At 36.3% G+C, this 14,098-nt stretch overlaps 1 protein-coding gene across 7 annotated transcripts in view; it reads right to left on the bottom strand.

The window, feature by feature from the left end:
• Positions 1 to 14,098, bottom strand: part of LOC124157708 (reticulon-1-A) — a 169,368-nt gene that overhangs the window by 9,389 nt on the left and 145,881 nt on the right. For 6 of the 7 annotated variants that reach the window (XM_046532668.1, XM_046532670.1, XM_046532671.1 and 3 more), the window contains 2 exons: positions 7,938 to 8,145; positions 4,565 to 4,773 (listed from right to left, as the gene is read on the bottom strand). In XM_046532668.1, coding sequence (XP_046388624.1) covers positions 4,565 to 4,773; positions 7,938 to 8,145 — 417 coding nt within the window. Of the gene's footprint in view, positions 1 to 4,564; positions 4,774 to 7,937; positions 8,146 to 11,365; positions 11,621 to 14,098 lie in introns of those variants that run through there. The other variant, XM_046532674.1, reaches the window with a different exon arrangement.

Raw genomic sequence — 14,098 nt, 5'->3', positions numbered from 1 at the left:
TCTAATAATTTTTAAGGCAATTTCAGCCATGAACTTTACCCCTAGTCTTCCTTCATATTACGTCAATCAAGAGTAAACTTGTCTGAGATATCAGGTACACAAATGAATAACATCATAAAATCAAGTACTTTCCTTTTATTGGAAGAAAAAGAAGAATTTCCCATTTCCAATTTATGAAGCCATAAGAAAAAAGCTGGTAACTGTACTTCAATAAAATTTTGACATTGCAATATGTTGATTCCAGACAGGTATTCATGGATTTACACCTCCGATTCAGTTTTACATACAATAATTTATTAACTAATATAATAGTATTCATCAAAAAATAAAAACAGTACTTTAATGGTAGCTCGTATGGAGACTGACAATATTCACGATCATGAAATATGAAAATGTGCTTCAAACACCTTACCCAAACACTCTATAGACAGTTTCAGAGTCAAGGGGCAACTAAATAATAACTTTGTCCAGAATCAAAAACAGCTTGAAAATGACAAAACCTGAAAATGCTATCAAATGACTGCTAGCGTAGATATTAACATATGTGTCAAATATAATAAATACAACAACGCATTCTTCCAAATGTTCAACTAATTAAAGAATCTAATACATACAATAAAACATATTAAAGAAACTTATAAAATCAAATAACAGATCTGCATTGATAAAAAAAAAGGAATGAAACAAGTTAATAAATAAAACTTAAATCGTAGTTATCACAAAACCACCAGTCAGGCTTATAAAATAATTAAAAAGGACTGACAGAACTATGATAAAGTTAACTCTTAATTATCTGGCTCAAAATTCACCATTTCTTGGATAAACCAGGCTGTTTTCCCACTCATTGGCCTTATTGTTTGAAGAATATTCTAAGGTACCAATAATGAAACTAGTTTGAAGTATCTCAATAAAATTCCTCTAAATATTAATGCTTGCAACCACATTATTTTCCGTATTACAGAGTAAAATGTCCATATTCTGGCAAAATTGATTATATTCTAGATTATTCATGATTTTCCATTGTCAGGACATTTCCTTACATTCATTAGAAAGGATAATGAAGAATTGACAGTTGGTTTTGAAAAATTGGTATAACTACATTTCTTTGCATCAAATTCATCTTTTATGCACATTTGCTTTTCAATATACAGCAGACTCCTGATTATCCAGCGGCAGTATATCCGTGCATGATTTTCACTCTCGCTCAATATTTTCCACGGTACTTATAAAAAAATAAAATCGGACGCAAAATCACCGGAATTACTGCATTTGAATGCTAGGATACACCGGGCTTATTATTTCTATTAGATTACCCTTCATTAAACGGAAGCGATTGCGTGCTCGCTGAATTCACAGGAGCTCCATGTTCCTGTTTTCAAAGCCCCGCAGTGCACAATCGTGCTCCATGATCACGGATACACGTCCCACAGCAGTTGCAACCTGGGCAACTTGTGCGAGACGCAACTACGTCGCATGGTGGCATGGTGCCTGAAAGTGTTGTTTCTGACGTCGCGCAGTGGTTTTGAAGCATTTTTCCACTTTCCTGTATCCATGATCATGCAGCCGCCGATGCGTGGTTTTCGAAACCAGTATTTACGTGGAGCCATAATAATACGAGTACAACCTTATTATCGCCGCTAAAAAGGAAGCTCTCAATGAGTCCAGGAAGCACTCCAAAATAAAAGAATTACTGTACAAATAATATAGTGTTTGTTTTACGTAAAATAAGAATATGACAAGACATTATAAAGTGAAAGTTTGGGTTATCCGTGTTTCCCGCTTATTCGTGCCATCTCTCCCCATCATTAGCCCGGATAATCAGGAGTGTGCTGTAACTATGTACAGTGAAACCTCTATTTTACACTTTTGAATGGACCACTTACAAAAAGTGCAAAATTGAGGATAATGTAAAATAGAGTATCATTCTCTAAAGGCGGTATTGTTTGGGACCTGATAAAAACTGTGCAAAATCGGGGAAAATGTATAATGGGGGAATGTAAAATCGAGGTTTCACTGTAGTTACTTTTCAAAATCATAGTTGGTACCAGTGATTTAAAAGTAAATTTAAAAAGTATTTATAATAACCCCTGTTTGAGGGGAGGGCTGACCCCCCCCCCTTCTCGTAGGAACCAGGAATATCACATTTTAATTGAAACCAACTGATGTAAAAAAATTAATGGTTCCTTTGTAGTACATCTGTACTGATTTCAAACACTAAGCAAATTTTATGCTGAACACATGAAAATTCCTCCTTTAATAGCTTATACACAATTTTAAGTAGATCAAAACCTCCCCAAATAAGAGGCGTTTCTGTGCTGCAGCAGTATTATATTAATTCTCAGTAGGGAGAATCTCATTATTTTATTTTAAAATTTTAAATATATATTTAAAATGAATTTAATCCTTTAAATACCAGCCACCTGATTTATCAGCCAGAAGGGTGTACAAGTATCGCCACAGGCTACTAAAAAGTTTTTAAATTAATAGTAAAACTAAATATTGTGGAGATGTGAAATTTTATAAGTTGAAGTAAAATCCTGCAACTAATTTAAAAAATTCATACGAATCTTTCTTTTATGTTAACAAAACTGGCACTGAAAGGATTAAATGACAAACATCAGTGATCCTGATAATAAACAGGGATTTTTCATAATGACATGATTAAAATATACTTATATAACACCAAAATAGTTGTAAAATGTAGATGGGGGACATAAATGATTAGGAAAGGTGATGGAAACTTCATTGAGTTGATTACATGATGTTTTGCAATTACCCTGGAGCATAAAAGATACGGTAGGCACAATATGAATACCTGAGTGAAAAGCTGACACTGTAATTCTTCCAAAACATCCCAGAATTTTTTTCTTAAAAACAGCACTCATTTGTAATTCCCTAGCATTCCAACAAATCAAAAGAGATTATTGATCGTAAAAGCGTGACTTTCAAAAATTCAAATTTAATAACAAATACTTTTGAGAGTTGACCACCTTGAAGACACATTCCATATTGGTGTAAAAGTAGGTACACAATTGAATGCCATACAGCAATTTGGAGAAAATAGGACACCATAATAAAAGAAAACCAAAACAAAATGATGGCATATATGAACCTGGGCATTGGAAATTACAGTACTTCTCTAAATATTCTTAATTCTTACACCCAAATATATGAAGCATTATTTTTTTTAATTTTCAGAAATTCAAATCAAGTCATAAGGCTTTTGATACTCCAGTTGTAAGGCTATAAATCTATTTTTTTGAAGGTTAACAATTTAAGTACCAGAAATATGGCATCATCGGCATTGGTAATATGAAATTTGAATTTTTTACCAAGTATAATTAAAAATAAGATCACTCATTTTCTTCCATTAGTCATAATTAATCATACATGAAATTCCAAAAGTTTAATTCCATGTTTTTCATTGAACATGCGCAGTTGATAACTTCATGTTTTAACTATTTCTCAGCTGAGATATTACACAAACATTCAGGTCTTTGGTGTCTTGGATTCGTCAGATATCTTGGTATCTTTTGGTAGAATAAAGCAGCAGTAACAGCCTTTTTGGCCAGAAAGATTTCCCTTCATATAATAGATCTCTTATGACGAGTGTCGTACAACTTTATGAGTTGGGTCACAAAGTGAGGAATAGCTTGATAATGATCTATTATTTCATTTAAAAAATTACCAACTGAATTGATTTCAGTCTTCAACGTGTTTGAAAAACTTGAGGCCCGCATAAAAAGGAATTCTATTTTCCTAAAACAATGAAAGCATGCTTTGTTGCTAGTGGAGTTGCTATGGCCTGCTTTGAATTTTGGAAGCAATTCACTAAAATAAGTGGATTAATGGAAAAAAGTGAAAAATTGACTCAAATTTCCAATTATTATTAATCATCCTAATTATGCTTTAAAAGAGAAAAAAAAATTGTTTTCAATGCCATCGTTTATATATGCCCTCTTGGTGATTTTCTCATTGCCTTAGTCACTTGCAGTGAAATACAGTTGGAAATAAATTTAAGACCTTTTATGTTCTGCTTGCAGTAATGCTCAGCATAAGCATCCTATGTCACCAATGGACTAGTAGGAAGAATATTATTTTAGTACAGAACAGGTAAAATACAACGCAACAAAAATCCAGACTATCCAGGTTGTTATACCTCAAAAGTAGAACATTTAAGTTTGTCTGTGGCTTACAGAACCAATGTCAAAAATAAAACAAAGCATACCATCTGAAGGCAGCAGAGAAAAACCTAATGAAAACTACAAGCTGCCATGGGGTACATTGAGCATATTAGCTGTGGGATAATAATTAATGAAAAATGTCATGTAGAAAGTTGTCAACCGAAACAAACACAAAACTCATTTTCATTGTAAGAGATTCGCAAATGACCACAAACACCTTCAATAAAAGCCAATATATACAACATTACATAGTCTAAAACAAGCAGATTCAATTTTTTTGATAACCATAAACACAAAATGATTAAATCATGTTCTCAAAATTATTGTGTGAAGATAATTCATCTATACGAAGTATTGTACAACCTTATACACCAACATACCAATAATGATGAGGGTCATGCCGTTAAACCAAGCTCCAACATATGTGAGACACCACACACCAACTCCAAACTTCAGAGAGTCCACCAAATCCTCGACCAGAAACAGACGCCGTAGTTCTGTTACAGCTGCATTCAAGTGTGCTACCACGGTGCGAGCAACCTCTTGTACTCTATCCTCAGGCATGGTAAGGTCCATTTCAAGGAGGTCCCTGTGAAAATTCAGACCAATTAATTAAAAGAATACATTGATAATAGCTATTCTCTAAAGAGTAAAATAAAGACTATTTGAAAGTTCTGCCAATTCAGGAACAGCATTTTTGTAGTCATTTAGCAGAAAGAGTAGCCCTCCATTTCTAGGGCCGATGACATTATTTCTGAGGATGGGGAGCCACTCAGTCTTAAAATCAATAGCAGCAATACAATTCCTGGCCCAGAGGAACACTCAACAAACTTTACTATAATGATTGGCTGAAACAAGCACCAATCTAAATTCAACGACATAAGCTCCTTAGAACCTTGATTATATGTCGTTCACATAACCAATGGTCGATCAATAAATTATCACTTCCTGAGCCAGTGTACCCAAATATTCCCTCAATGAAACCGAATCAGATATTACAGAGAATATTATAATTATCAGATACGGATTAATTTCTTTAACCTTGTCCTTTGGACTATAGACTCAGATCCATTACAAGATGTTATTAGATCATGTAGCTTTAGAATATCTTTTGGGTTAGCCCACTTAATTAGGGAGGATGATAAAAGCCCTTCCAAATTCCCCAACAGAAAGTAATGAAAAGTTGCCAGATGCTGTCATGATCTTAGTCCCCAAGAAATCAGAAATGGATATATAGGGTGACGAAGGGTCTCAGACTTTCCCAGGTGAATTGACATGGTTCCCACCCAAACTGAAAAATAAAATTCACGGTTTTTTCCAGGTTTGCATGGTCCAGATGTCGTCAAATTCACGGTCAGTAGAAAAACCATTTTAGGCAGAAATATTGATCGCGTAACGATCATCGGCCGCAGGTTAACTAAAAATTTAACAAACGCGACAGACGCCGTGAATAGGAACGCAGCAATGAAAGTGCTATCTCTCTTGACGTCGCTGGCAAAATTCAGCTCCGGCTTAAGTTTGTGAGCGGGAAAATGGAGGGACCAGGGTGCCGGGGAAATTAAGAAGTGTCTGAATTTTCGCCAGGGTTAGTGAACACTTTGGTTACCAGTCTTCTGGCTTCGGTACAGGCTTAAGGTCAAAGTGTCGTCATGGCACACGGGCCAATAATTGCGCTTAGAATATGCGTGTGCAGATAAATGCGAGGACAGCGTCTACGTATGACTGACTTTGAAACATGATCGATGCATCAATTTTTCTTTTGCTCTTTCAATCGTAGTTCTAAATTCAAGTTTGAGAGATTTTTAAGGTTATATGACGAAATTCACGGCTTTTTCCAGGTTTTTTTCACGGTAGACTAATTCACGGCTTATTCACGGTTTTAAGGTTTTCACGGTTGAGTGGGAACCCTGATTGATAGAAGGAAGAGTTGCTGCTAGGTCCTAACATTGATTTCTTCCAGCATTTTGTAGGCAGAGTCAACAATTGCCTTCAGGGTGGTTAGGTAGCCACAAAATTTCTGGTTTAAATAAAGAGGAATCAGGACAGGTGGGCTCTGAATGATCAGTTTTCCAGCAGGTTTATTTTCTCTCTTCTCATTTTTTTTTATTGCAGGTTTCTATGTGGTTTCTTCTATCACTACTCGATCCTAGTAGGTTTTCCTCTCTCTGCTGGGATCGAGTAGTGAAAGAAGCTGTAGAAATCAGATTGGAATACAGAAGACTCGACAGAAACAATTTGAAATTGATTTGAAAAATTCAGAAATCCCTTTACACGTGACTAAGCAAAATAAGAGAATTTGAAAATGTAATATTTCAGCAGACATTTTTATTAAAATAAAACTAAATATATCACTCAATAAACTCAACTTCCTTAGGAGAGATGTCGTGGAACATAGCTAATGATAAAAGAAGATATCGTACGCCAACAATTTATTTACAAAGTACAACACGTGTTTTGTTTGTTATACAATCATCCTCAGGTACAAATGCTAACTAACCATTTACCATTTGTACCTGAGGATAATTGAATAAATTCTCGTTTTAAAGCCATTTGATTTCACACATTTCATATTTTTCCTGAAAAATTAACTAATTATTGAGAGGTGGAAAATAAACAAATATAAACAATAGCCAGCAGTAGGAAATATTAGGTAGAGCAGTAGACAACACCCTAAAAGCACTAATGAGTAATAAGAAGTTCTCATTATACCTTCATTTCTGGGGGAAAAATTGTCAACAATCAGGAAAAATATACCATACATACACATACACTCATTATTAATTATATCTAGGACATTAGCCACGTGTGCTTCACTAACTAACAAATGTTCTGAATTCCTTATTGTTTGCATGCTGTCATTATGATCATATTGTTCGCAAAACTGGACTACAAAGCAAAAAACACAAATTTTGTTTTAAAAAGGAGGGAGCCAATGGTTGGAAATAGTTTAGGAGATTAAGACAACCTATCAGCAATATTATCCTCCTAAATGTGTGTATGAGTTGCAGGTCGCACTAATCCCTGAATTAACTTAAATACTGCAATAGTACAACTTAATTTTTTACAGTAAGACATGCAAATGCTGTAATTTTTACCAGATTTTATAAGGACCATGCCAAGTTCATTAAGATGAGAAACACATCTGAGAGACATGCACTAATGATAATCCCACATAATGAATTTTGACACTTAAGATTATCAGCGAGGTAACCAACAACAATATCACCAAAGAAGGAGGCTATCATAAGTCAAACATTTCATGTCATCCCTTAATCATATAATAAGCTCGCTCAAATTTAATGATGAACTAACGGTCACAGCAAGGTGAAAACTTGTGGTATTATGAGCTATTAAAGAGTTTAAGAACAGTGAGAATACACGATGAGGAAGAGATAATGTAGTATTTCATTCATTGTTTCATAAGAAGCATGAAGAATTTGATTGCACGAAATTACGTTCACACGTCGTTGCTACCATAATCTTTTATTAGGAGACTATTCATGTCATATTAGTTCACCGGTTATTTTATCACTAAAAAACGGCCTATATACTAAATAACACGTAATTCGACAAATTCCGTGGCTTTCAAAAGTGGTCTCTGAAATTAAATTACCCTAATTCTGAATATTGATCAAGTTTTAGGAATGAAATTCGATCGATTGTAACTCGCAAAAACTGACAATTATTGCGAACTTGATTTCATTTATCTGTCAACAGTAAATATAAATTTAGTAATAAAAAATAAACACTTACTTGAACGGATGACCATCCTGATTCTTTTGAATGGCCTGCAACACACTCTTGTACACACGGAAAGACAGGGTTACACAGAGGACGCTAAGAGATAGGTATGCTACTACGCTGATGAGGGAGAAGTATGACAAGGAGAGCAGGATGGCCAGGACAGAACCAAAAACTGCCCCCGATTCTTTGGGATTCCTCCAATATATTAACTGCACCACTGCAAGAAAAAGAAAAATAGTATCACCACACACGTTAACAAGGTAAAATAATACACGTGAATGTGTTCACCATAAGGTATTAAATACCACCATAGAGTAAGTATGAACTCATTCTATGATACCACTTATGGCATCCTCAATTTACCACAATATCAATTTCGGATGATTTTGAATTAAAAGTTGCAAAAGAACACGAGAAACAATATTTTTTAAAGATATATTCCACAAATAATGAACCCAGATCGTGACAACGAAGTTGAGGCACTCGCCGAAAGTACATTACCCACACGCTCGAGCGTCATATAAAAATGGAAATTAAAGTAATAATAACAACCAAATGAGGCAGAGAGAGATAAATTACTTAGACCCACAAAACATTTCAAGTAAATCTTATCTCTTCACAGAAAAAAACAAAGCATATCACAGTAAAATATTTCTTCATCTCCTAACAGCTGTCAACAAACACGTGCAAACGCATGAATAAACAAAGCAACGATTTGATGACTACAAATGCTAATTAATGCCTCAAAATTTAAAAAAATTAATATCGACGTGTATTAAAAAATAATGAGCTGCAGAATGACTATCCTCACAACTATCACACTTAAATAGGAATGAATATGAACACAACACTTACTCCACAGATATATACAATAGATTGGCAGTGCCTATGTTTTCCTCACGGTGGCGCTGAAGCCGGCCGGCAGAAGAATTTTGCGCAACTAGCCATCTTGCTTTCACCGACCGTTGCTCATGTGCCATTAACATACGTGTATTTGAGAGGCTACTTTTCCTGCTTTTGGAGCTTTTTAAAAGAAGAATGGTGAACCACTGCGTTATGTGGGGGTGCACATTTAAGTATACTACGAGGGGAAATTTTCCTGGGGGCGAAAATGTGTCTCTACACGCGTAAATAATAGATATAAGGAAAGCATGGTTTGCGTTCAGTAATGTCTCCGCTTCCATCTCACAGAGCATGAAAATATTTTCCAAAGCCTTTTTTTTTGTACGTATCGCCACGAAATTTATATCACGTGAAGTGCAGGTTATGCTCTACCTTTTTAAATTTATTGTTGACAAAATTCACATAGTTATAGAAATAGCATCATGAAACTGTGACACGTTATTTTTGCTGAAATGCAAATTGCTCTCGAAAACAAATTCTAAAGGTGTGTGACGGAAGCGGATATTTACCGGAGTTTCTGAAAGCGATATCATTTCAAATGCAGTAGCTTCATATCTCTAGGATCGGTAATTAACCCCTCAAGCGCGGCGGGCATTTATTTAAATACCATCCCAGCGGCCGGATGAGATTGAAGACTTCACCTTATTGGCATACTATCATTCAATAATTTATATCGTTCATAATATACGATCATTATCATTAAAATTTTTTGTAAACTTGCATAATGTTGTGCGCTACTATATAATAATTTTTCAAGCGATTTGAATAAATATAGGCGTTGAGTTTTTCGACCGAAGTCGTCAATGTGCTGGTTTAAAACGGAATTTCATCGAATCATTTTAAAAATTTCTGAAGGCCTAAAGTCGTTATGAATATTTTATTGGAGAGGGAAAGCATTTCTTCAAAAGATAGAGCAATTTGTTTTAATCTAAAATACAATATCTGGCGGAGAAAAAAAATTATATACAGTAGGTCAGGAAGCGTACTGGGTACGCATGACGGCGTTGAGGGGTTAATAACATGTGCATTCTCTGTCTCGGTGTCTGTGTTTTAATGACGGAATCATCATGATGTTTTCAGTTGTGTTTTCTGTGTTTACCAAGAAAAGACTTTCTCCAGTTTCCATTATGTCATATACTTTCCGCTGTTGCATTATTACATTGTATCGGAATTTTATTTCCGTTGTAGTATTATAATTTATTTAGATATGTAGAGCGTGTATTATGCACCTTTAACTCTATCTGGAAACTTAACGAATTTCTTTCAAAAGCATAAGTTTTGACTTTTTTAATATCTATTGAGTGAAATTCCGAGAAACTGAACGCCTAAATAATGGTTTGCATGTGCTCGCGGTGAAATGACGCGGTCACATTCATTATAATTCAACCTTTCCATGTAGTACTTATTATGTAGTAGGTATTTGATCATTTTGTGGCTTCTATATAGAACATGGTGTCTGTTATAATCACTTATCCCGGTAAGATAGAAATTCTAATTAAAAACGTACCCCCTCATGATGTAAGATTTATATTATAGTCTGCTTCCCCTTCGAATATTATAACAACATGAAACTGATTATTGATGATCATGGATCAAATCGTTGAGTTTTTTAAGCCAATAACTTCTTTTCAAGTTCGCAATTGGGTGATCGCGAGGGGAAATCCAAAACACTGCCTATATAAAATAATGTAAATTATATTTCTGATGCTTAAGGATAGGAATTCAATCGCATTGACTCTTTACGACCTCAGAAAAGCATTTTACAGCACCAAGCAGCATGCCTTGCTCAGAAAGTTAGATCATAATGGGTTTAAATAGGTTGAATCAAATTTAATTACGTAATATTTTTGGCCCGATTACTTATGGCAGTGAAAGGTTAGGTAGCATTGCTTCTACGTTTTTCGTCTAATTGACAACTCTAACTGAGCAACAACTCTTTGACAACAAAAATACAGTAAGTGGAAGCATCAAACCTTTGGAATTTTCGAATTATTTTGTTTGAATAGTGTGACAATGTCGCTGGTAAATCTAAGGGTGAACAATACCATGTATTCACGATTGTAGGCTACCTTCCTACACTAGCAGACGACGTAGTTAACCATTTTCCCCATCTGCTACGCCCCTTCTACATTTGGGACACAATATTTTTTTTTCGAGATAACTCATGCATATGGATTCCAATTCCATAATATTGAGCAGGAACCGAATTAGTATTAATCTTAGCTCAGCTTATATTACCAATTTCATAACTTCGTCACGGTTATGTTCCGCTCAAAGATTGGTTAATTTACCACGTAAGTGTCAAGATCGGTCCCTTTCTTTTTAATTGGATACATCTTAAACGAAAATGACAACGTTTTCTATAGTTCATAGCCTTAATCAATGCGCCATTATCTTTCACAATGTAATTTTCCTCCAGTTCCCTACTTACGCAAACGCATAGGTCGGTGAAAGCAACATGGCCGCCAGCAGAAAGGCATGGCTTCACCCCCCCCACTCCCATTGCCAATCTATTGTATATATCTGTGACTTACTCCAACAACTGTTGTCAGGCTCCACATGCTCTTCTATTTGAGATCTCGATTTCCTTCCCATTATGAATTATATTCAAACGTTACCACTAAGTAATAAGTACGTAATACGTCACTGACAAGGGCCTCTGTCACGAAGTCCTGCCCCTGTCAACCCTATGTCTCCTAAGGAACTGAGGCGAAGATAAACACCTGAAACCAGACGAACTGCCCTACGACAGCTTCAGGTTCGGGGACGACCTACATGGAGGCGCCGCCCTCGTGGCGGTCGGTCGGCAACGCGATCACGTGACGAACTCGGGGCACCTCAACACGTCAGCAGCAAGACTATTTTTCTTGCATGGGGTGAGAAAAATCACCGACAATGCATGCTGATTTGAACTTGAAACATGGTATGTAGCAACCCTTTCAAATATGTGAGTGAAAAGACACACAGCAAGTTTCCGCAAGCACTGAATTCCCCATGTGTACATTAAAGGTTTATATATTAACTTCCAAGCAATATGCTAATGAGTACAAATAATTTTAACTCTGGGCTCTAGAGATTCCAGCATTGCTGAGATGAAATTTCCAATTCGACAATTACATTATAGCGGAGGGATTATAGTGGAGCGCCAGAGAGAGATCGTCGAACGATTAAAATCTTAACCAGTGACTACAGAGATCATAAAAAGATAGGTAAATCCGAACCGATGCGCCAAACCGGCTTCCAACGGGGCAAGAGGAGGCTGAATGGAAGCGAGTGATAACGATGCGGCAACGGTCAAGGACTTCCCGCTGGGAACGTGGGCGAATTGAAGCACAGATTACACAGGCGCGTGTCATGGGGTACCCTACTTAATCGAGGCGTTATTCCATATACCCTAACTCTGAGAGTCCGACCCAGCCCCAAAGGCGGAACAGCACGGTACCGCCTGCTTCTAAAAATTTTCTTGGTAATTCTTTTTCTCCGAAGGAATCTTAACTCCTTCACAATACTGAAGTATCATACACGCGATCTTAAATCAAAACTGCAGATATAAAACTCAAAAATTTGAAGTTAACTTCACTTCTTGTCTCTCATGGGGAATTGAAAGCCCATCTAAAATTGAAAGCCCATGAAGTTGAGCCAAAGGTAACACCCACCCTAGATTCGACCCTGACAAGGATTTAAATTCACTTAAACAACTCGAACAAGATAATGATAACGTTTCTATGCCTGAAATTATCTAGTCAAAGGAATGAAAAATCCCTCTTTTTTATATTAAATATACCTAAATATAATACAACTTAAATGCGCGTGATACTCAGGGTGCAGTAGAAGTAAAGATACTTTCTTTATCACACATCACAGACAAACACTAAGCTCAGCAGAGTGAAATCTAATCCACGCATTCCTCAAATAATGAATTAGATGAATTGGTCGAGGAATATAGAATATTCCTCCATAATGTGGCTACGATGTATCCATTGGGTATAGATGTACTGGGGTACTATGCATTTAAATACATTCGTAGGGGTTCGCGACGCATGGTTGCCATGGGCTTCCCATGAAATCTATACCATGCATTTCCAAAAGAGTCATTAAATTTTAAGCCAGCTGCCGATTGAAACGCTAACGGGCGGAAAATTGGCTTCCTAGAGTTATGTCACACTCCAAGGCAGAACAAAATTAAACGTTTCAGATCTTAAAAATTCCTCCGGCGTCGAAGGATTGTACACTTTTTCCACACACTTTATTTCTGGTCAGGTCTTTCCCCTCTTATCCTTGAAAAAAAAAATCCTTCCCCGTGACACGAAAAATATTCACGCTTACTTCCTACCGGCTCCTCCAAATGAGCAAAAGATTTAATTTCTAAACGGAGAAAACGAGCGCGTCGCAAAGGATTTCATCAAAGCAGAAGAGTGGAAAAGATAGTCACGATAAGAAATATTGACCGTAAAATCATATTTCCAGTCTCGCGAAATTAAACTAACACCTAGAAACCTCTATTTAATCCAGATTTTGACGGTGGAATACGCTAACCCGAAAAAAATATTTGAAGCAAATTACTTTCACGGCCATGAGGGAGGATTCTCCCGGTATATCCGAAGGATTTCCCACTCCAGTATTCGAAATAACCCAATGAACGAAAGAAAATTGAAAGAATGCCGAAGCGTTTTTCCTTTTAGAACAAAATAGGGGAAGCTAAAAATTTCGAGCTTCAAAACAATGGGATGGAGAATATTCTTCAACCCTTGCGAGCTAACGCGTGATCGCCCGGATGCGGGGTACGAATTCAAGCTTTTTGCCCGTTGGCTCGGGTTTCGAGTCCTTTGGGGACATCCATTAATTACGTGAGGCGTTTAGAGGGGTGGGGGTCAAGCCGATTCTCACCTAATATCATGTGGGAGAACGAGAAAGAGATCCTAGCAAGTATCACGTAATTTTTTTCCGCAAGGAACAGTGTAAAATGTGAATCTAGACTAACAATAAGATTTTAGTAATCTTAAATACTTGTCTTGACTAATATTAAATGAAAATAATAAAACAAGTTGTTTTTTTTATAAATCCAACACAATGAATCATAGATTAACGTACTTACACTGAAAATACGCATATTGAACAATCTCACGCGAGATTTGAGGGAGGGGTAGAGCCAAATCTCACGATATCTCACTAAGGGGGTCCAAAAATCGCCGACATTACCTCAAATTAACGGACGCCTCCTTTCACGCGAAAAGCGCACACACATGAATGGCGAAAACCGTGAGAGA

Source organism: Ischnura elegans, chromosome 4 (assembly GCF_921293095.1).
Source record: "Ischnura elegans chromosome 4, ioIscEleg1.1, whole genome shotgun sequence".
In the NCBI taxonomy this organism is placed as follows: Eukaryota; Metazoa; Arthropoda; class Insecta; order Odonata; family Coenagrionidae; genus Ischnura; species Ischnura elegans.
Note: the sequence above shows the minus strand (reverse complement) of the source record. Positions and strands in the feature narration are given on the sequence as shown.